The following is a 24,067-nucleotide window of genomic DNA, read 5'->3' on the forward strand; positions in this document are numbered from 1 at the left end:
TTGAGGAGCAACGTTCTGTGCAACTATACTCAGGCTCGCACACACACGTACGCAAGCTCATAAATGATGGGATGCCAGATAGTGTAGCAGTGAGAGTGATCAGTCTGTTCCATTTGACATCAAGGCCACATCACAGCCAATAGAAATTAACTAGGATTTAGCTCCCACTGTGTCAGGGCTGAGGTTTTAGCCCCCCCACTCCCCCCACACCACATCAACTATTCTGTCTGAAGACCTCTTCGCATGTGGGTCACTGAGGGAGTCCTAGTTGTGTCCCTGACACTGCAGTTACATGTGCTGATGGTCAAATGCCTGCACTGGCTAGTGAGTCATCCCGCTGCTGGAGCCCCATTCCGCTTCTCCCACAAGTCCATGCAAAATACATGGGAGCACCAGAGAGATCCGAGTGTATGAGAGAAAACGTGCAAACACGCAGGCCTTGATCACGCAGACGTAGCCACACACACTGAACGCATGTAATCATTACTCAAAGTGCTATAGTCATTTAATCAGCGGTGTGCATGGACACACACACACACACACACACACACACACACACACACACACACACACACACACACACACACACACACACACACACACACACACACACACACACACACACACACACACACACACACACACACACACACACACACACACACACACACACACACACACACACACACACACACACACACACACACACACACACACACACACACACACACACACAGTACTTTCGCAAGGAGAAGCCCCTCTGTGTGTGTGTGTGTGTGTGTGTGTGTACATAGGGAGGGCTGGGCATAGAGTGAAGTGCTACTCTAAAGCCAGGATTTTCCAATCAAGAGCAGCAGAGAGATTAATAAGAGGTCTATTGCATGTTCCGCAGTGAAAGCGGTGCAAAAGAGAAATTATTCGGACATGCAGCCACCACTTGTGGAGTTCTTTTTTTTTTTTTTTCATAATTAAATATTATAGAGACTCCAATTAACAGACAGGCTGAGCTGCCATTAGCTGGAGGAAGTATCTAAAAGCTTTTCCACGCCCTTCTTTCCCTAATCTGCCGAGCAAGGTTTGCCGAATTCAGAGCAATACCGACTGCCCTCCAGACAAAGCCGAAGCAGCGATCATGAGTCTACTCTAAATCTCTCGGCTCGCTGAATTGATTCTGTGTAAGACGCCCATGCTGGGTGGATGAGATGCTCCTCTCTGACTTTCTTGAAGGCCGTTTTTCTTGGAGGGAAAACCATGATGTCATGCAATCATTCGCCGGGGCCTCACGGGATGTTGTGATTCAGGGTTATACATTCATGGCTAGGACTCCCACAGCTGTCAGCTCCATAATAGACCCGATAAAAAACATCCTGCAGCCACGAGTGTATCACAGGGAGACATATTCTGAGGGAGCATGTGGCTTTCAGTTGACCGTGAGGGGGGGGGGGGGGGGGGTTGTGTCAAAGTCTTCAAGCGGTTCCAGTGAAACACCTCAGACTTCGCCTTCTCATTTGATCAGCGCGATAGAAGAGTCGACATGGAGATGGATGGATTATCATAGACAGAAAGAGTGAGCAGTTTAGTTGTATGGGAACTTAGTTCTGTAGGAGACAGGGTTGGCTGAGAATTAAGATGGCGGGTTATTTGACTCGTCTAGCTATCGCACCTCAATGGATGCGACACAGCAAGATAAGCCTGAGCATACTAACCTACAACCCTTTCTCCTCCTCTACCTTTTAAAAAGAAAAGAGAGAACGATCAGCCAAAGCGAAAGAGACGGGGGGGGATTTAGCAGAGGAAACCCCAAAAAGGAAACATGCATCTAGGCCACGGAGTCATTTCCCTTGTGTTTTGCCTCTACACTCTTCTTCTTTTTCAAATACACACAGACAGTATAAATTATGTACATCATCACTGAGGTTGACACAGAGTGGGAGAGGGCCCATGGGTTTTAGGATTTAGCATTTCAGCTTTTTATTCCCTGTAAAGTCTGCCCGCAATTAATTCAGGCTCAGAACTTAGCCTCCCCCTTTCTCCTTTAGATCTGTACTGGTTCATCCAAGCTTCTTTTACACACAAAAAAAAAAAAAAAATCTTTTACCCACACAAATTACTTAAAAAAAAGGTAACAGCAACATTATAGCAATATGTCTTAATACAAGTCATTAAACTAAAACAAAGTGTTTGCTAATTCCACCTTCATTGCGTGTGTGTGTGTGTGTGTCAATGTGTGTGTATGCAAGAGATACATCTCTAGAATGGTCAGGCCAATTCCATAAAAACAATCAATGTGCATCGATATGCCAACTGAAGCTAAAGCATCGGGTCTTTAGAGCCCCAGGCACTGAAGTATTGATGAGTTTTGTTAAACAGCTGTTTGTGAAACTACCCAATAGAAACAGAGCGGACTGGGTTGGGGATACGCCAGGAAATGTCAAATAAAGATCCACCCTTACTGTGCGGGAAAAACTTGTCAAATGTCTTCATGAGTGTCGGATTGTTTGAGTTGAGAACCCTCAGTCACAAAAGACAGAAACATCTTCCAATGCAACTAATAGTTACTATAATCAGCTGATCTGTCAATTACTGTTTTTCTATCAATCAGTTTGTTGTTCCACACAATGTCACAAAAATCACAAGAAGAGTTTCCTCCCACAGGCTGTCACTCTGATGAACATTTCACAGTCAAACACCGTAAACAACCCGCTAACACTGCTCTCATTATAGATCATAAAATTGTACAGTTTTTAATACAGTTTTTATAATTTGTACAAATCATCGGTCTCTGTCAATATAAATCCTACACACTGTATATACAGAATATATAAATGTGTACCTGTACATGATAATCCAGTTCATGTATATCCATTTAGTATTTATCTATTTGCCCCATTTGTTTGTTTACAACTTATAGAACACTTGACTTGTATGGAGATGTTTTATTTCTTATTTTATTGCTGGGCATTGGTGCGTTTGATACATATTTGTATAATATTTATATTTCCACTTATTTTTCACTGCATGACAGTCCTGCTTATTCTTCACCCATCTTTTATCTGCCCAGCTTTGTTGGACCTTTTCTATTAGTTCTATTTCTGTACAAGTACATTGCGAGAAAACTGAGCCAAATTCCTTGTATGTGCACGCATACTTAGAAAAATAGTTCTGAAAGCCCAAAGTGACGTCTTCAGCTTGTTTTGTATGCATTTCTTTACTGGCTGAGGAGTTCAGCTCCTCACTCTGAGACACATGCAGAACAGAATAGATGTTGTATGGACTAGCCATATTTAAAAGGAGTGTCAGTCCAACAACTATCACGCTTTTGCATGTTCTTCATCTATTTATGCGGTTTTCCCTTCATGTCGAACAGTCACCTTTGCTTCAGGCCTGCTGTTCCTGGTGGGATCTATTAACTTCTACAACTTTCTCTTTGGGAAATGGAATTGTGTTTGGAGAGCAGTCACAAGTTCCTTCCGGTAAATGTTCACTATAACGACATCCACCGCTTTAGCTGTGCAGTCGGATCTCACCAGTACACACAGATCACTCCTGGACAGACCTGTGTGTTGCCGATCAATTATTAATCAGGTAAATGTTTATACTGCATATATAAAACTTGGGGACCCTGTATTTATAACACATGGAACAACAAATCAGAGTGAGAGAGAGAGAGAGAATGTGTGTACTTGAGAAAGAAAGAGAGAGCATAGATATGCAGTCAGATGTATTCATCCTACTCAATCATGTTTATTATGTCATGTGTGGGGAAGTATCAGCATGTTCCATGAATGCAGTAGATTCTCTGATACTACTGAAAACTCTTACTTCCCATCGTCCCTCTGGACTAAGATGCAATCAACAGTTTAAAAGCTCATCAATGAATGGCTGCTTAATCATGCTGGGTGTTACAGTGGTGGCAAAGTGTCATCAGCACCACAATCCAGCCTGTGATGATCGGTGAGAGCAGTAACAGTAGTATTGGCCTGCTTCCTGCTCCGTCACTGTGGAGTGGATAAGAATGAACAATAGGCGTTCCGATCTGACATATCACACCAGGAAACAATAGCTGGACATGGGTCACGAAGGCTGCAGTCTATGAAAAGCCAACAAGGGCGTGTGCACGCATTGCCGTCTTTGATACTCTCGCGACCCGATGATTTAACCATTTCCTCACTCGCCCTCTGGGACGATGTCATCCCTGCAATTATCCCAGGGTTTGTGGCCTCCCGGCTGTGCAGCGCTGCACATCTGGTTCGTTTATGTGTGATGAGAGGAGAACGAGAATGAGCGAGGGGAAGTAGTAGGGCGGGGTGTTGACTGGCAGAGTTTCCTCCAAGTCACAGTTTAATTGGACAATTGTTCAGTTCAACCTCCGGCTCTTTGGGTTCACAAAGGCATACAAAGCTGTCCTAGCATGCACTGTTAAGCAAGAAAAGGGTGGCAGGAGTAGTTAAAGAAATAGCCATGTAGTCCAATCCTTAAACATAACTTGTTAGCCTTGAACTATACATTTTTGGTGGGGAATCCTGCAGTCATACATATCAAGCCAGGCCAAGCCACAGACTTAACTAAAAAATAACAAAAATTAAGTCACATTCAGCCTGAATCACTGCTGGCTGGCGAGAGCGCAACACAATCTCCCCCAGATTCATCAGAGGCAAATCTCCACTTGACCCAATGGAGGCAGTCCAGTCACAGCATTAGGGCTGCACAGAGCTCAGGCAGAGGCCTACTTTCTCTTGGGACAGGGGGGATGGGGCGGGTTTGGCACATACTCTGGGAGCCCAACAGATGAGGAGTTATCGAGCAATTACGTCAGGTTCTGTGGCAGCCGGACCGAAAAGGTTCTGTGCAATCTTGCCAGGCGACATCATCCTTAAGAAGCCCAAAAGCATGGTTTGGTAACGCTATGGACTGAAAGCTTGTCAACAGTCATTAAATAACACCAATATTGGCCACAGCGGCTGCTGCTGCTGCCCCGCCATGAAAAGCGCTCAACTAACACACCGGTGAAATGCGCAATGACACTTAAAAAACAGAAGGAAAGAAAGGGAGATCCGGAAACGTGTTCTAAAGGCGCCGAGTAGAAATTATGATGTAGAGCTGTGAGACACAAAAGCGCTTTGGGCAGGCAAAGGAAGCTCTCAAAATAGACCAGTGCGGTGCAGTGTATTACCTCACCCCCCACTCACATAAGCAAATGTGTCTATCACAATCAGGCATCCTAAGCCTTGCTGACATGCCCCACTCTGTTAAGCTAGCAGCGCATATATACGCGAGTTCTCCCAGCCGGCTGCATGCAGAGGAGAGTCAGCAGAACGGACGCAAATTGTAGGCCTATGACACAACACTTTCACTTCTTTTTAAAAACAGTGAACCATGTGGTTCTAAAAATACTCCTGAGCACTTTCCTTCATTCTGCTGGGCTAAATTAAGCTGTAGACCCAGGACGGGCGGTGGTGGTGGGAAGAGATGAGGCAAGGCAGCCATCAGCACTGGTGATGTCTCTCTGGGTGATGATGACGATGGCTGCTCTTTAACTTGGCCTAGTCATGGAGTAGCAGGAAGAGGCTTTGCAGATTTCACAGGAGAGAGCTGGAGACAGATGTAGCCGGACATAATGGGGGCTGGAGGGGGAGGGGGGGCAAACTCATGGTCACAGCTGCAACCTCGCCAGAGGATTGGAGGCGCGCTTCTGATGAAGGGCTGTAATCAAGTCGCTATCATGCTAACCTCCTACACCCAGCGAGGCCGACTTGCCAAAATGCCTCTCTTATGACAGAGGGTTCAGTGCACTTGAGGAAGAACACAACGAGAGGAGGAACAGTCCACGTAACGAACGAGACAGAATGACGTATTTAACAACCAATCTGTTCTGCATTTTGCCAGGAAACATATCAGTGTTGCATGCGGTAAACAAGTTAAGCCAGATGTCGCACTAGCAGAGAGCCTGTGAAAGGCGTGAAAACAACAAATAAATCTGCCAGGTGAGTAAAGGACAGCATGCGCCTCCAGACACAAGCCTACATTTAAATTGCCACAATCAATGTCTTTTAACGGACGCAATATTTTCATTGGGGAAATCTTCAATGTATGACAGCTGGATGCTGGTGGTCAGTCAGACAAAGACAGTGTTTTGCAGAGCGAGTGAACAGCCGAAGTGGTCACAGTCACAAGGGAGGCGTTTGTTGATAAGACATCTGTTGGGCCGTGACTTCCTCCGCTTCCAGACAGCTTTCGGTAGACCAAGGCCATGACTCAGGTCTGGACCAGCTGCTGGGCCATGACTGGATCCATTTCACAATTTTCCCAGTGACACCTATCATGGTCAGTGGCGCGAACACACAATTTCCATCAAAATCCAGAAGTAAATGCAGATGAAAGAGTTTCTGATTAGGACTTGGCCCTTTGGGGCCTTCAGATGGATCATAGACGAGACATTTTGCTGTGGACTAGAACATTTTCACACAGTCTGTCTCGGGTACAAACACTGCCTTTAAGCCCACCAGAAGGAGGCTGAGGGATGCACCCGCTCATCAACTACTGCTACTGCTACTGTCGATGAATTCTGTTACCAAACATCAGTACTGGTTCTCCCTCTTGCTGGCTTCACAAGACCATGATCTTGCAGCAGCGTTGCTGTCTTTTGAAATCATCATTAGAAGCTGTACACATTAACACATGTGCTGGTAGAGGAGAGGTGGGGGGGGGGGGGGGGGGGATTCTGCTTGTCATCTGAGACAGCATTCCTATATTAGACATGCTAAACCAGATCACTGCAGAACATTAAGCCTGACAGCAGCGCTTTAATATTTGATGCACTCCGTGCTACCGTGGCATACACCACCAAACTGCTGTAGCACAGTGCTAAACTGACAATTCTCTGATACCTTTTTCTAAAGTCAGGCCTCCATCACATGGAAGTGGAGAAAAGTTCAGCGCTTTCAGCGGGGAGTTGTGAAAGATGCTGAGACTAATTAGTCGGCGGGGGAGGAGAAATGTACGGTTTTTCCACCGTCACTTGCAAAAACAAAAACCTGCCAAGATTTTCTCCACTGGCATCAAGGGTTCCAACTTTTTGGAAAATATCATAATGGCTGTCTCGCAGGCAGATATGTAAAGCTGACCTAGCACACAGCTAGTAAACTCATTACAGGGTATATATATATGCCTACCAGTGAGCCTGTCACGGTTCCTCGACAGCAAAGCAGGTAAACTTGTTACGTTTGACATCCACATGACCCCTCCGACTAGAGGAGGGGAGGAAGGAAGAGTCGCAGACTGTGGTAACACATCACTTACTAAGCCATTGCAGGGACAGAGGAGGCTGTCCGAAGCACCGTTTTTAGTGCTAGTTAAAAGAAGCCCAGGTTCTGCCCGTACGCCTTCTGGTTGTTCTTAAATTAGACAAGTCAGGATTCAACCGAGACTGACAAGAGATCGCATTAGGCGCTGCGGCACATTTGAAGAGCTGCGAAGCAGAAGCTAAAAACAGGCACACAGAGGTCACACCGGCGATGTAACTGCCGTCGCCTGTTTTACAGACGGCGACTATGTGTGGTACAGATAAAGGGCTGTAGCCTTTAGCGCATACCAATGACATGTGGACAGGCACTCTGCAGAAACATGAAAAATAAACAATTGTGAATGAATGTAATAATGTATCGCTCCCACGAGGACAAGCTCCCTCATCGTGGTCAGAGGTTAGGCTCAGAGACAGAACAAACTTAAGCCGGGTTCAGGCTGGATGTGGAGGCACCGTGAAGTGCAGCGCGATGTCAGTTCATGAGCGAGCGTCTTTCTGTCTGTCCGCTCTCTGTTTTGACACAACTGACACAACGTGGAATAAAAAGTGTTAAAACCACAATCACAGATAACAGTGACACTAGGCCAGGGAAGTCAAAGTGTGGGATGATTCATTTATCAGAATGAGACCATTCATATCATCTAATTTATATTATACATATTTTTTGGTGGATTATCAATGCGTTTTCTTGCCAGACACCAAAACTATCACTGAAAATCGCACGCCGGCTGCCGTGCTCAGCTCCGCGGCGCATCCTGTGCTAACAGTCCAATTGGTTTACATGGGTGCCGAAAAGAAGCGCTTCTTTCAAAAATATTGGCGCTTTGCGTCCAGTGTGAACACGGCGTTCGAGCATACTTTGAAATCTGGTCACTAAATTTGGGGATGTCCTTCGCACTGTTCTTTACCATGCTGGTTTGTCTCGAGGAGCACATCCACAGATCCCTGGTCAGATTACATAGATTTGCTGCTAAATATTGTGGCCATAAATGCTGGTGTAAACGTACTGCATGTTCTGTATAACAGCCCTCCTGAGCTGAGAGGCACCCACCTCCCGCTCGGCTTCATATTTTAAACTTTACCTACACCCAGATAATCCAAACCCCTTCACAGAGCACGGCTTGTGTTACGCCTGCTGCCAGAGGTTTAAACCTCCCCCCCCCCCCCGCTAAAGTCAGGTCTGCTGGTGGTGTCAGGCCATGCCTGCAGTAAGCTGGCTAAATCTGAAAACGTACCTTTTTATCTCCTACATTTGGCCATTCCAATCACGATAAGCCAGCACTTACATGCACCAAAAAGGATGCAACTTGATCATGCCCTCCAGAGTAGCTCAATCTGAAAAAGACTGTGTTGTTGTTTGGACAGGTTTCTTCCAAAATGATGGATGCAACGATAAAGACGCCAACTTTCTGTCACACTGAATACTGACATAGAGAGATTACTAGGGATGTAAGAAAGAAATTGAGCATCATTATATTATGATTTGTGATTTTCGCAAAAACGCAATCCGATCAATTTTTATTATTATCTCCGCCAGAAGGATCATGTGTGTGCACCTCTGTGTCTGTCCACAGCTAATCTGGCATTCTGCTGCAGTAAACTGCATAATATCTTACGTGGCTTATTATGCCTCCATGCTCAAGCACCTCTAGTGGTTGGGCAGACTCGCACTTTCTCAAAACACCTTTTTATTGTTTTATATCGACATCGACTGCCTGCCGACTCCTCACTCACTGCTATTAACAGGCCCCACGGCCGGTAGGGCCACTAACAGAACTACCAGTACACACACACACTGCTGATTACATCATCACCATTTAACAAGTGCTTTGCGGGCAGACAGCTTGGGGAGTTTAATTTCGTTTTTGGCAAGATTTTATGACATGTCTTCGAGCTGATTTATTGCATATATATATACAGAATTTAATCTAGTCACTGATAACCAATCTAATTGAATCTGGCCATTGGTCTTAACACCGAGCTTCTAACTGAATCTAAGAGTCATCATCAGGAAATGGAATATATTGGGCCTCATGAAGAACAACTCATACGAACTGGTTGGTTCTAATGTGACATGTTCAAGTGATTTAAGAGAATTTGTGGCATTCACTTATTTCTATTAACAATATGCTCCTCTCTCTCTCTCTAAGAACAAAATTCAACACAACTACTGACAACATTAAATTTGTTGTTTTTGTTGCTGATGTTGAAGGTAGGACTACAGGCTCCACAGCATGAAAGTCTTCTTTTTAATCTTTGGTAACATTTTTGTCAATTATATTTGTCAACAAACAGCGCAGAACTGGTAGCCTTTTATGACAACTTTATGGTGTTGATTATGCTAATGATTAAATCTCACAAACACAAGCATCTTCTCACAAATACGTTGCATTCATGTGGTTGAACCTAGCACTTAATGGCAAGTTTGTGCAGTTAAGAGAGGCTGGCGAATCCCACTTAGAACACATGTACGTGCAAGTCTCACAAAAAAATGACAAGAGAATTTCAGGATAAAAATATGAAAATGTTCCCACATGTGGCCCATTGTGCGTTTGGATCATGTTTAGCTAATACAATGCAATACAGGCCTACGTTAAGTGATCATGGAGAATCAGTGATGAAATAAATTGAGGTATTAAATGCTGATTACATAATCAGCATTGTAAATATTAAGAATTTTGATGTGATAGATTCCTCACACAGCACATTGTCAGCCCTGGAAGTTAAGCCTAATCTTGAACCCGATTTAAACCGGTCACGTGTGCAAATCAAATGTTCGCCTGCCTGTAGTGTGAACATGGCCTCAGTGTGAGCATGTCTGGCTCACACCCCCCCCTCCTGTCTCCGACAGCCACATCAGCCAATTGTCAACAGCAGCTGATGTGTCCTCTCCCGGTGCATCCATCAGCATGCACACGTCAACAAACACACAACACTGGTGTGAGCAAATCCATGAGCAGACCCCTGGCTACAGTCTAAATAATCTCTCACACAGCTCTATAAAAAGACATGAATGTTAGCATTATGGAGACCTGTAGCAGTGTTTAACAAGGGACAAATTAAAGTGCATGATGATTCATCAAAAGCACAATAGTCTATTGATTAAGTGCCTGTTAAAAATGAGTCTCTTTGACTCCTTAGCCCTTTGACTTTTTCTTGAATGTCTCACGTTTCATGCACGACATAGAGCTTTCTACCCAACCTCTCCTGGGTCCAGCTGTACAAGAAACTTCCTGACCCGTGTGTAATCTGCCTGCAGTGGCTGACACAAACACCCGTTCCGTATCAGCCTGGTTGAGTAAAACATTTACCTGAAAATGGCCGAGTCAAAGTTAAAATCCCCCAACGCTGAACTGCCCCTAGATACCATATACGCTAATAAGGAAGTGTGGCTTCTGCTGTTTCCTCTCTCGCTTTCTTAGTCAATAGGTTGTAAATGAGCCTCCTAGATTTGGGTGATGTGAACAATGGAGGGGACTTGCACAACAGTGCTGTGCACTTTGAACGAAAAGAGCATGTCTGCTGCAGAACGGAAGTAGGGCACTAGAAACTCTTGACTGGTGACATAATGGCAGGAAAGAGTGGAAAGAAAGAAGATCAAGAAAGAAGATCGCATTCTCAGTCTTTCTTACTTAGCGTTATTGCAAGACAGGTAAACTCAATTGCGAAAACAAATGTGTGTGAAATTAGTTTTTTTCAACCCCTACTTTGCACCTCTGAAGCAGAGAAATATACAGTGCAGGTGCAATGTCATAATATGGGATTACATGCTGGTGATCCATGCTTGAAAACGCAGGCTTCTTAAAATAAATATTTACAAGTGACACAGTTAAAAGCAGTGAAAACACAGGTCTGCTGCCTCTCTCTGCCGCTCCACACACACACACGCACACACACACAAGCGATGACATCATGTTGGGTCAGTTTGGGTTTTAGTGCTCAGCTTGCCATCTACATCTGCCATTTCGAGCGTTATTTTACCAAACACTGTCCTGCTGCACGCAGGTAATGACCTGTTGTAGCTGGAAGGATTTAAAAAAAAAAATATATATATATATATATATATATAAAGATGCACGACGTGCGACTGTTGTCTTTGCATTAAATGAACGCAAGCCAGTATTCGTAAAAAACAAAACAGTGTCGAGGATGCAGACAATGCCCGACTGATTAACAAGAGGTAGTATAGAATGTAGTAAAACAAATGTGGCGCGGGTCCCGTGTAGTGGCCGTTACACCGTCTCAACGGAGAGCCATTGTGACTGCGCGTTGATAGTAAAATCTCACTCACAACAATGTAGGATGCAATGGACGGTACCACGACCTTATTTTGGATGTGACAGACTCGCGCAGACCGGCTCGCGTCGCGTGACAACGCTAAAAAATAAAATACACATATATGAGAAGTTGACGTCCAGCCGTCCTTGTCGGCTTCATAAAGCAAAACTGTACACTTCATTACAACCTGTCGTCCGTTTTGCTCTCCATACTCACCCCCCTGAGGAACAAACCATCAGTCAGTTCGCAGCGTAAATATCAACCCCCCCCCCCCAAAAAAAAAAATGTAGCAGGTGCATAAGCACACCAATCAACAAACATGCGCTTTGCATTAAATAAAAAGCAACACTACGCACTTATAACCCCCAGCGAGCTGGTCTCTGCACTCACCCCCTCTGTTGAAGCCACACGCCGAACAACGTCGAAACCAGGCGACGGCGGTCATTTTTTCAACTTCAGGTGCAAACGCACACTACGAATTTGTATCCACTCTTAAGTGCTTTGACGTTTAGCTTCAGAGAGGAAGTGCCATTTCAGTTTGTGAGAGCGCGAGGCTATAGCGCGAGCCTGTTAAACCGTTCACGGCTGTTACACAAACCGGTGACAGCAACACAACAACAGAGAGGAAGAAAAGAAAAGCTCACCTTTTTTTTTTTTGTAAAAAATAAAATAAAAAATTGCGTCGTTGTTGAAAAAGCGTTCTCTCTCCGGGGAACATTTAGTCCGAGTCTGAAGATGTCGGTGTGACTTTGCTGAAGTGCTGTCAGTTGGTGCGGACTTCCTGAATGACGGAGCAGCGGGAGCACAACCCCTCGCTCGTGTTTGACAGCTACAGACGGCCGGAAATAAAGTTGTCTCTGCGTGGATGTGCACTTCCCATGTGTGTTTTTGTACAGAATAAATACCAAATGTATTGTTCTTGCATCTTTTGCACAATTGGAAATCATATGTAAAAAAAATAGATGGCGTTGCATGCATGTTCCGTAGTGAAGCATTTGAATAACAAGCGCATGTGTAAAAGTAAAGTAACAATACTGCAGCTTATTTTCTTTTGCAAATCATTAAAGATGCATGGACTGAGTCATAGCCATTCTGTTGCAACTTCAGTGATGGCAATCCAGGTCGTCTCTTGAATGTACTCAGTACAATGCTGCCATCTGCTGTTACCATTATGAGGTTTAACTAACACTTTTAAAAGCAATGTACTGTATGTTTATGAGTACAATACCAGAAATGTATTACGACTGCATACCTTAAACAACATAAGGATGTACCTGGAATTAAATAAAACATTTGAGGAGTGTCATTAGGTTGAAAAAACATAATTTTATTTCAGTATTTTTTTATTCCATAGCATTACTGTAGCTATTAAACCAAATAATATCATTAATTTAATCTTATAGGCAATTGAATACATTTATTGTGACATTTAACAACGAGTGAATACATCATATTGATATTCAAATACCACTGAATTCATAGCATTTTAATATTTTACTTGAATATTTTTCACAAATTCAGATTTTTTAAGTGTCCAACATTCAAACAATTGAATGTCCACATTTCTCAATTCAAGAAGTAAAATACTGACTCAAGTGTGGTCTTAAAATCTGGTTAGTGAAATTCAGATATAAAAATTCAAGATGTAAAATTCAAACTCAACCGGGGACGAAGCAGCTGAGTCAGAAGGGAATTGATCAAACTTTTGTACTCAGGTTATAGTTTGTCAGTAATGTGACCCAAAGATCTTATCTGCGTAAAAATAGACTACGAGGGTTGAAAGTATCCTTGCTAGCCTGGATGTTTCAAATTATAATTTTTCATTTTGGTGTTTGTTCATATCTACCTCAGTTTCTTATGTGTCTCTGCAACATCAACAGTCAGATTCTAAAAGACCACATCAAGATTAACAATGCGACATGTGCAAATGTCTTGTTTGGGGCGAATAGTCTGAAACCCAAAGATGCTTTGTTTACTTTGTATCGTTACTTTTGTATTCTACCCATTTACCTCTGGCTACACACACAGGAATCAAACCCACAATCCCTGGTTTATGAGGTCAGTGTCTCATCTATTCGGCCTCTGGGACTATATGTTTTTTGCCTCTTTGATGCTGTGAAGGGCCTGAACTGCAGACTAATTTTTTTCATCTATAAAACAAAAGGCAAAAAAACGAAATACAGTCAATTTACTATCACTGAGAAAACAGCCACTTTTCATATTTGAAAACCTCAATATGTGCAGATGTCTTCATAGGATCAAACTAGTCTACAGGCTTTCACATGTAAAAGTGTTACCACTGTTGGATGTTTTTATTGTTTCTTTTAATATGTCCCCAGGGTTCTCTAGAAAGTAGCATCGATACTCTATTGTGGATTGTTCTGTTGAAATAAAGTAAACGACTATAACCTCTGTGGTTGTTGCAATTATGATATGCTGTACAAGTTATATGTTAGGTGTTTGCTTATTTAAAGGCAATATGCTAAAAGAAATGCAGCCTAGATTTTTAAACCCTTTTGGTGCCAAGTGGTCAAAATGGGGTTAATTGCTGGATACACATGAGAAAACAGACAGACAGGAATACATCGTGGCTTAATTGGAAAAACTCTCGATTTCACAAATGACCACCCACAGATCCTCCGAGTGTAGAAAAACTAAATGGATAGCGAGAAAATTGGGAGCCAAAACAAAGAGACCTCACAACCCCTGATGTTCGGCAATATGCCTGAACAAATGTTTTACTGTATATTGCAATGCGCATCAAGACAACGACCTAATTATTGAAAAGTAGCCATTATCTCAAAATCCTGATTTACAGTCTTTGGAAAGTCAAATTAAAGATGTTGTTTTATATATTAAACGTTAATATTTTGGACATTGTATACAGGCATAAGGTCAGACAGCTTGTTACTCGGGGGTCCTGCCATTTGTAGGCGATGTTCCAAGCAAGCTGCAAAACACAAATCGATTGTTAATTTTGTGTTTGTTTACATTTTCCAAGCGAACAAATGGCTTCGACTTTGCTATCGCCTATGGTGGATTATTACAACGACGAGGAAGAACTTGACAGCGTGGAGGACGACGATGACCGAAGTTTCAGAGGAAGAGACTCGGAAGAAGGTAAAAATACGTTAAACGTATTGACCAAAAGCTCCCTGACAGTGGGGCTCTGTCTGCTTGTGTGAAAAGAAACGGAAGCGCGCGATTATTGCGTGAATTTTGTTAATTTTTACGATCGCGTTTGAAGTGATCTACAGATTACACTCGACTTGGAACAGTGTTTTTTTTTTTGCACTTTCAAAATCAAATGTGCCTGCTCCTAAAACTAGGCAGCTAGCTTTAATCGCACGCACTTAGCTTGCAAGCTACATAACAAGTTAGCTAACTACCGACAATCAAGAAACATTTCAGAAGCAGGTGGTACAAACTAACGTTAGCTAAACCGCTTACACTGGTTTAGAGTTTCCCAGCGCTCATAGAAAATTGAGCCAACGGTTAACGATAATAAACAAACTCGCGTTTGTTTACAAGCTAACTAACGTTAGCTTGGCGTGTCAATACTGACGTTACGCGTGTATTCCACCACGTTAATTCGGGAGGTTGGCTTTACGTTATTGTGTAATACAATCCGTTCCGTTTAAAATTATCTGTAGGTATGTCACAGCCCATCTGGACAAATTATATTCCACATAGCGTCAAATTAGCCAACTAAGCTAACGTAACGTTAGCTTCGAGCATTGACAGGTACACGGCACGCGAAACCCTGCGCGTGCTGTGTGTCCACTGCACTGCCCTTTTTCACACTATTCAATGAGACTGGACGGATAGCAGTGAAAGAGAGAGAGAGACCAGAGGAGAGAAAAGGCGATGACAGCACTACAAGGTTAGCTAGTTTGCTGACGTCCAGCTGGACTTATTTTTCCTCTCCTCCTCCGGACATGTTGACGGTTCCGTTGTGCCTTGACTAACGTGAGCTAGAATTACTGTTTGTAACAGCGAGACCGAGCTAACTCAAGCTAGCGCACGAATGCTAACCGAAAATGAAAGCTTGCTGGGTCAGCTTTAACGCGACTGGGGCCTTGTGCCCTTCTCTTGTCTGTTTCTAAAGGTAACGCCTGTCTGACATATAGGGTTATAACCGGTGCTTATAAAACTTGGCTCTCAAAGTTTGCCACATCACAGCTAGCTTAAACATGCTAGCTGTTGGACTGACAGTACGAAGTTAGCACCGGGAACCGTTTCTGATTAATCCCACCATGCGGCAAATGGGTGATACTCTAAATTAACAGCTATACTTCTGTTGCGAATTGTATTAAATGTCGTCTGATTACATTTACCAGCATTAGCTTTTGTCCTGCTGTCGATCCGAGAATAAATAATGCATGATCATCCGTGGCGAGTTTGGATTTCCACCCGGTGTCCTATTCTAACCAACCGGTGGTACACCATTACTTTACCGGTGCCACGCACGTCCGTTGATTGGCACAGATCTCTGCTGTCTGTCTGCGGACTACACTTAATTGCATTAAAGGATTGTATTGTGGAAAAGCTAAACAAAAAAGCTACACAATGATCTCGCGGTACAGCATGCTGGGATGATCACACGTGCACTATCTTATGGGAAAAAGAAAAATCGGTTTTCGTTGAGAAATCCTTTTGAATATTGAGTGAACTCTTGTCCTGTCGTGACCTTTTTTCCAGACACGGAAGATGCCAGTGAAACAGACCTTGCCAAGCACGACGAGGATGACTATGTTGAAATCAAAGAGCAGTAAGTGCTTTGCCAATCCTGGATCACCTGTTTTAACTTTAATTAAATATATATTTGAAGGTGATATATTTTGAATGTTATGTGATATTAACTCTGGTTTATTTCTTTGCAGAATGTACCAAGACAAACTGGCCTCTCTGAAAAGACAGTTGCAGCAATTACAAGAAGGTAATCAGTTTGAATATTTTTCTTTAGATCTGAGGTGTGTCAGGAGTTGATTTTCATTAGAGATGTTTTTGCAGGACAGATCCCAACTGAAAATGGTGGTGTGACACGTTGTGGGCTCTTTGTAAATGTAGCTGCAATGTCAGTGAAGTCTAGTCTAGACTGTGGGTGGGTAATGAGAGCAGCAGGTGTAGGATGCCAAAACCTGCAGGTGAGTTGTCGAGAAATATCGTCGATGTATTGCAAAGAAACAAACTCGATATTGGTGTTGAATAACTTCTGAAGTTACCGGCTCTCACCCTACAAGAACACCTAAGTCATAATAAGACAATACCACAACATTTGTGATTCCATAGATCTTCGTGTTTGCTCTTTGCAGGTACGCTGCAGGAGTATCAGAAGAGGATGAAGAAGCTCGACCAGCAGTACAAAGAGAGACTCCGAAATGCAGGCGAGTATTTAGAGAAGGAACGCGCTTTGCTTCTGCTGCATTCGGCGCATTAATACAATTTTGATGTGCCTCCTGCTTTATTGTGTTTTTTGTTTTGAGAACTTTGGTAATAAACTGTGCTGCAAATCAACAGCTGGCAGATGTGAAATAGAAAAAGGAAACTTTCCCAAATGCAAGAGCTTGTGGATAAACAAAGATGAGTTATAAACTGTAGGGAGGTTGTTTTAGTATTAATGCAGTAATAATGTACATGTTGTGGTTGACTGTAGTCTTTGCTCAAAGTAATGCCGTCCCGTCCCCTTTTTTTGTGCGTGAAACCATCTTGTTTGAATAAATATTTTCATAGATAGGGTTCATAGTTTACATCGTTGTGAGCGTCGCACACTGTCGGGTTGAACCAGACAGTGAGGATAGAAGTTGTTTATTTTGTATTTGCAGTAAAGGGAAATAAAACAAATAATGTGACTAAACACAACATGCAATATTAATGAAGTAGCACAGCGTCCACCCAGACATCATCATTTAGTAAACTTACAGATCACATTTTGTTCTCTCTGCTCCCAACCCATCCCTCGTTTACCATTTCACTGTTTTAATTATATTGGTTACCTTATTGTTGTTGACTCATTGGCTTCTTTGCTTCCTGTGTGTGCCAGAATTCTGTGCTCTCAGTCAATATTACTTTGTTTGTTTAAAGATATTTCTTTCTTCCTCTTTACAGATCTGTTTCTCCAACTTGAGGTGAGTGTAGTTCTTCCTGCTGATGCAGTTTCTGCAGAGTTAACTTTTTACAAACAAAACATCATTTCCTTCTCTCATCGTGCTGCAGACGGAGCAGGTGGAGAGGAACTACATCAAGGAGAAGAAGGCAGCGGTGAAGGAGTTTGACGATAAAAAGGTTGAACTGAAGGAAAACCTAATTGCAGAGTTGGAGGAGAAGAAGAAGATGATCGAGAACGAGAAATTAACAATGGAGCTGACGGGCGGTAAGACATTATGCAGTCATTTAAGATGTCGGTCCTTTTGAATTGTCTGTGCGGGATGTTTGCTTTTCATAAACTCCAAAGGTTGATCTTTTGAGAATGTTTGACACAATCTGTGTGTTATTGTTGGATCTCAGTTTGTCATTATTTGCTCATACACAGACTCCATGGAGGTAAAACCGATCATGACTCGGAAGCTGAGGAGACGGCCCAACGATCCGGTCCCGATACCAGACAAACGGAGAAAACCTGCACCAGATATCCTTCACATAAACTTTAGATGAACCTGTGAGGGTCAACGTGTTCAGTAGTACTTGTACTGGTAGCATCTGTATTTTCTCAAGATGGGAGATTTTTAGTTCCAGTCCAGGGTAGATCAGAGGCTCGGCTACATTTCTCAGCTACGTTGTTTAAAAATGCTTCCTTAACTCTTCACACCTCAGCTAAATTATTTGTTATCGGACGACCAGATAATGGAAGATTTAAGAACACTTAATAAGGTAAGTGTTGCCGAATGTCTTGATATTATGCATGTCCCCGCTGATTAGTATTCTTTTCCAATTATGTCTTCTAAAATGTTCACCCCCTCTCTTTTACAGCTTAAATCACCAAAGCGACCAGGTATGTCAACGCTCACCTTCAGCTTAATTTCCACTTGAAATGCACAATGAGATCTGTAGTTCAGGACATGAATGGTCGTTTGTTACCTTTTCTGCTGAGTTCCATGAGAAAGTCGTTAGCACTCCCATGTCTGTTCGCCAGCTGTTGGTTAGCTTAGCTTAGCACGAAGACTGGAAACATAGGAAACTCCTGGATTGAAGATCAAAACGACAGATAAGTCGACTAATTGACTAAGAGGGGCAGCCCCACCTGGTTCCAGTCTTTATGCTAAGCTAAGCTAACCGGCTGCTGCTTGTAACTTCATATTAAAATGGACAGAAAGGAAAGTGGTATCGATCTTCTCGTCTCTGCAAGAAATCAAATAAGCTTACAATATTTTCCAAAATGTCCTAAAACTACCATCAACCATTAAACTTGTACGTGCGTGTGTTGCATGGCGATGCTCAGGCGTTTCTCCCTCTCCAGTGTCGCCCTCGTCTCCAGAGCGCATCCCCCCCGCTCCCATGGAGAGCCCCTCCCAGCGCTACGAGGCCCGCATCGAGGAGGGGAAGCTCTACTACGACAAGAGATGGTGAGTTCGTAGTTTCATTCTCAGAACTGACATCCCATCACGCTGTTTCCCCACACAGCTCGACTGCAGCTCGTGCCACCACTAGATGGCCACATTGCCACGTGGTTGCTGCCTTTTTGGTGTTTGCTTGGTCTTCAAAAGGCAACACTTTGATGGCAGCCTGCTTTTGTTCTAAGCTACAGAAAGAGATATTTCTTCATACGCGCTGGTGCTTGAAGCCACTATAAAAATATACATATTCAGAGAGGGTGGCTGCTTTAGAGTCGGCTCTGCTGCGATGCAGAGATGAAGAGAATGGAAATCCTTGACCAGACGCAGCTCCGGTGACCTTTTTTGTTTGAGAGCAGAGCTCTGCGTCAGACACGTGTCAGAACAGAAGGTCGCGTGAAGAAGGGTAACAATAATAGCATTCGGTCTTATTAGCTGCTCATACAGACGGAGGAAGTTGAGAGGAGCGAGCTGTGAAGTACGTGCGCTTTTCTGTCGAGGCAAAGTCTCATTTATTCTTCGCTAAAGAAGAAGAAGAAGACGACGCCGCCGCCACCGGAAAGCCTTCAGAGAGAGCTGCAGGGAGACACATGCGTCATTATTCTTCAGTGGGCCCTTAATGATCAAACGCGTTGGTCTTCAGTCTCTTCCCCTGGGTTGGTTCTGTCCTCTTGACAGTTTGGAGCCATTAAAAAAAAAAAAAAACAGACCTTTTTGTTTTGACTTTCCAGTCCAATTATCTATTTAGTGCCACCTCAGGAGGAATGTGGTTTATTCAGCTGGCTAAAATGATGTGTAATGAACCCCTCTCCTGTCTCTCTTTGTTTTGTGTTCAGGTACCACAAGAGCCAGGCCATCTATCTGGAGTCAAAGGACAACACAAAGATTAGCTGTGTCATTAGCTCAGTGGGCACCAATGAGGTGAGTTTCACTTCATTTGACTCCTGTTGCACATAGAACTGGCTTTACTGCATTAAACATGAGGCGGGGGAAACTCTATATTGTCAACAAATCCCTCTAAGTGTTGTCTGTGTAGCCGAAGCTTGATGTATTTTATTCATCTGTGCCATTAATGAGCCACACTGTAGCGCTGTGTGACACCTTCCTTCATTACCGTGAACACTCGCCAGGATGCCAAATGTGCATCAATCCACAGCGGAATAATTAGTTCCTCCTGTTTGAGTTTTATTTGTCTTTGTCAGTTATATTCAATGGGAATTTTACAGAAGACCGGCGATCTTAAACTACGGTTAGCGATCTTCAAATAAATGTATTATTTTTTTCCTGCCTGCCTGCGTGCGTTCTTCCCGTCTGCACGTTGCACATCCCTTAAATCTTCCACAAACTGCTAGTCGGACAGCTGTGAGTGCTAATGATAGCCATGTTTGTTGTTTACGTTCATTATGATCATGTGGGGGGAGTGGCTTTGTCAGTGTTGGGAGTTAGTTGCTAGTTGCTCCAGAGTACCAACCCTAGCTTTATATGTTGGCTGGCTGGAAGGGGAAGAGAAGCCAGCCACAGATTTATTCTCCCAGTGTTTGATGAGTTACAAATGCTAATTTCCCTCAATAACCAACAAACGACTATCACTAAGGAGGAGTGATCACTAGAAAAGGAAAGTTCATCTTACCAGGGAGCATTCAGATTAAAACGTATTGGATGTAGTTTGTATTGACGGCTACTTTGGAATACATTTGTTCCTAAATGTCTGATCTTTGTTCTGCAGATTTGGGTGAGGAAGACGAGCGACAGTACAAAGATGAGGATCTACCTGGGACAGCTGCAGAGGGGAGCGTTTGTCATCCGTCGACGGTCGGCTGCGTGAAATATTACCCAACCCCCATCTGTTCCTTTATCCATCCATCCATCCGCCCGCTCGTTCATCCACTGTTTCCCTATTTGCTGCATCTCACATGTGGCCTCTTATTCTTCATCATATTCACTACCCCCCATTACACAAACATACACGCCCGTGGCCAAGAATATCTCACCAGATTGTATCTGTTTCCCCACAGAAACCAGATGATAATACAGCACGAGTGGTAACTGGCTGTTTCTCCAGCATTGTTTGTCACTATGTGGCTCGTGTGAGAAGGCAGTCAGTGGTCATAAAAGACTTTTCCACACCGTTCTGTCTCTACATTTATCATTAAGTTATTTTTCTTCGACAGCCTCATGTTGAAGAAGTCTCCGAGCCTTTCAAAGCATCTCGCTGGCGGCGTTTAACACAGAGAGATACAAAGATGTGTAGCTGCTGCAGGTTCGGATGATTATCATGAATACCTCGAATAAAGAAGTCGGTTTCTGTAAACAGGAAGTCATTTTCAAACGATGCCTTTTTTGATGGTTTGTCCTAAAAAAATGTTTAAAAGTCCTCTGTATAAAACCCTACTTTTTGTTCTTGTTTTTTTGAAAAGAAAAAGTGTTATTTAGTGTGATCCTCTTCACATGCGAACGATCTGGATGAGTTCAACTGTGTTTGCGTGTGGAGAGCTAAGTTGACTCTTGATTTGTACTGTGTTACATTTTATTAAAATGTTTTCTGCATTTTATTAATTGAATTTGCTTTAATATTTCTGACATTCACAAAGTTTGCTGCCATTGAAACATTCACCGTAGTCATTGTTACACCATGTTCAATCACAATGTTTTTCTACGCTGAAAACGGCTGCCTGGAAATCAGTTGTGAGCCCGAAAAACCAAAACGCCGAGCTGAAAGTCTGGCGGTAATTCTCCGAGGGTTTTTAGGAGCGACCCCTTTCACATAAAGATCTTTGATCCATTGTTAACATATAAATAGTGATCATAGCTGCTCCTGAAATACAGACAGAGCCAGGATTATGAAACTGTTCTACAACATCCACAGAACATGCTCGTGGTAACACATTTTTGGTTATATCTTGATCGTTAATGTTAATGTAAGGTAATTTCTGTTCATATCATCTGTTGCGGGGTATTTTTCCATGTGACATTGATTTGCCAGCGTTTCCATATAATCAACCTGACCAAGTCCCCACACACACACACACACACACAAGGCTGCTCTCAACCATCCCTCCACTTTGTAAACAGCTGAATCATTTGACATTCAGCACAGGTCTCTGCCGGCCGAGCAGCCTGCCCCCTCCTTGTGTATCCTTTCGCTTCAACCGGATGGCATGTTTCACTTTGCCTGACTTAATGACACAGCTTGACAAGGAGGGCAATTACTGTTTTTTTTTTGCCGTGCCGCACAAAAAGCAAGGCTCGTCTCAAAAGGCCTGTTGTCCAGGAGCCGTCAGGTGTGATTGCTTCGTCTCTGGCGACGGCATGAAATGAGCTGATAGTGACTGTGATGACCGTCTGCTCCCGTTATTGCATCCCGTGTCTGGCTTTTGGTTGAGGCCAGAATAGCATACACTGAGGCACCTTAATGTGGGGTCTACAACACCTTCTTGTGAGTCTTTTTGCATCAAACCGCTGTGTTTCATCACTGCTGCTCTTATTTGATCTGGAATCAGGGGCGGGGACAGAGAGGTGGCCGGGTGAGGCCCCCGAGTCCCCAAGAACTGCACCCGGCTCTCAAGTCAGTTTTAATGTAAGGGCCAAAAATGTAAAATTACAACCTCTGTTTTTTTCCATGTGATGCCATGTGGCCCAAAAATACTTTTCCTCATAGACTTACATTGGAAAAGAGACTGTCATTTTAATTTTTTTAGGTCAATCAACTTCCCAGTTCAAATACTGGACTGGCCCTTATTTAAATCATCAGGTCGTAAAAGTTTTACACCCAGAGTTATTTTCCTTGTTCCGTTCATGTGAACAAGACTAAACCGCTGCTAGTGTGCGTGCTCTATGGGCCCCTTGATGCGGAAGCAGTGCGATCGATTCGGGTAATGAACGGCCCTCACCTCCAACGCTGGATCAAGTTCTCTTCATGCATCCATCGGTGGCCCAGGACCCTCTCATTGCCGCTCCCACCAGAGTCACAAGGTGACAGGTAGTTGGCTTTTTATCAAGGATGGACGAATGAGCCGGCGGAACATCTGTGTGAAGTGACTTTAAACTGTCTATTCTTGTTGTAAAGTCAATCAAATAACTATAAAGAAATGTAAAAAGGGCCACAAACAGATGGAAAACAAAAACAACATTATGCAGAACTGCAAAGAGACACAAAATGATCACTAACGGATGCAAATTTACCACAAAGAGACACGGCCATATTGTCGTAGGTTTCTTGGCTTATGTGGGCGGGGCCTTCCACATGTCTGTGTCACTGTCCACGGGCCCATTTTGTCATGCTATTTGGAGTGTATAGTTATTATTATTATTATTAAGAACCGGGCTTTAAATGTAAGTTCATTTTTCAAATTTTACAAAAGCAGGCCATCATGAGAAGTTCTCCCCAATACATCACCATTAAACAGGGGGAAATGAGGGCAGATGCTTCACTCCCACTTGACTTCCATGTCTTTCTTACAACCCAGATCACACACACTTAGGCGGTGTGTCGATGACCCATTTCACCGCCTTATAATCTTCACATTTAAGCGCGCAGCAGCTCTCGCACTCCTCCACATCCCCGCCTTTCTAATGATCCATCTCTGGCTTGTTGGGATTGTACCAGTCTTGAGCTTTCACAGCAGGTGGCTGTTTATACTGTCTTGAATCAATATGCTGAGCAAGCAAAGGGAAGGAGCGGGGAGCACTTATGGAGACGGTTCTCTGGTGATGAATCAATTGTTTTTCCTCGTGCGCCACTTCTATTCACCACGAGTGTGTAAAACACCTGCTGACACTCACCAATGCGCGAAAACAAAAAAGAAGGAAGCTCTCCAGCCTTCCGTGACCACAAGTCATTACCGCGCTCCGGCTGTGGTTTTAGGTTTGTTGGTAAGCCTCACTGGAGCTGTTATAGGCTACTCTTTGGTGGTTATTGCTTGTGTGCATACAAATT

At 43.4% G+C, this 24,067-nt stretch overlaps 2 protein-coding genes across 13 annotated transcripts in view; one reads left to right on the plus strand and one right to left on the minus strand.

Annotated features, from left to right (window-relative positions):
- The window catches only part of taok3a (TAO kinase 3a), a 60,090-nt gene extending 47,709 nt beyond the window's left edge, over positions 1-12,381 (minus strand). For 3 of the 7 annotated variants that reach the window (XM_076104505.1, XM_076104509.1, XM_076104507.1), the window contains exon 1: positions 12,226-12,381. The gene's annotated coding sequence lies outside the window, so the exon portion shown is untranslated. Of the gene's footprint in view, positions 1-11,971; positions 12,126-12,225 lie in introns of those variants that run through there. The other 4 variants (XM_076104506.1, XM_076104510.1, XM_076104508.1 and 1 more) reach the window with 2 other exon arrangements.
- A 2,122-nt stretch (positions 12,382-14,503) lies between these two features.
- On the plus strand, positions 14,504-21,683 carry suds3 (SDS3 homolog, SIN3A corepressor complex component). 6 transcript variants are annotated; one of them, XM_076104515.1, is made up of 12 exons: positions 14,504-14,701; positions 16,283-16,352; positions 16,465-16,520; positions 16,897-16,968; positions 17,690-17,709; positions 17,798-17,954; positions 18,114-18,209; positions 18,390-18,451; positions 18,551-18,572; positions 19,038-19,143; positions 19,968-20,052; positions 20,858-21,683. In XM_076104515.1, exons 1-12 carry the CDS (start codon positions 14,590-14,592, stop codon positions 20,954-20,956), a joined length of 957 nt encoding a protein of 318 aa, XP_075960630.1. In that variant the 5' UTR covers positions 14,504-14,589; the 3' UTR covers positions 20,957-21,683. The 6 variants fall into 6 exon arrangements, with proteins under 6 accessions (XP_075960630.1, XP_075960629.1, XP_075960631.1 ...); XM_076104514.1 differs by having other exon boundaries at positions 14,505-14,701; positions 19,020-19,143; XM_076104516.1 differs by lacking the exon at positions 14,504-14,701 and adding an exon at positions 15,211-15,464 and having other exon boundaries at positions 19,020-19,143.
- The last annotated feature ends 2,384 nt before the right edge of the window (positions 21,684-24,067 follow it).

This window comes from Anarhichas minor, unplaced genomic scaffold (genome assembly GCF_050575085.1).
Source record: "Anarhichas minor isolate MPS153535 unplaced genomic scaffold, ASM5057508v1 ptg000030l, whole genome shotgun sequence".
Classification (NCBI taxonomy): domain Eukaryota; kingdom Metazoa; phylum Chordata; class Actinopteri; order Perciformes; family Anarhichadidae; genus Anarhichas; species Anarhichas minor.

Coding starts and splice junctions, on each gene's coding strand:
- suds3 (XM_076104514.1), top strand. CDS start 14,590: ATGGCTTCGACTTTGCTATCGCCTATGGTGGATTATTACAACGACGAG. Junction 16,969..17,689: donor AGAGAGACTCCGAAATGCAG/GCGAGTATTTAG, acceptor TCCTCTTTACAG/ATCTGTTTCTCCAACTTGAG. Junction 19,144..19,967: donor CTCTACTACGACAAGAGATG/GTGAGTTCGTAG, acceptor TTTTGTGTTCAG/GTACCACAAGAGCCAGGCCA.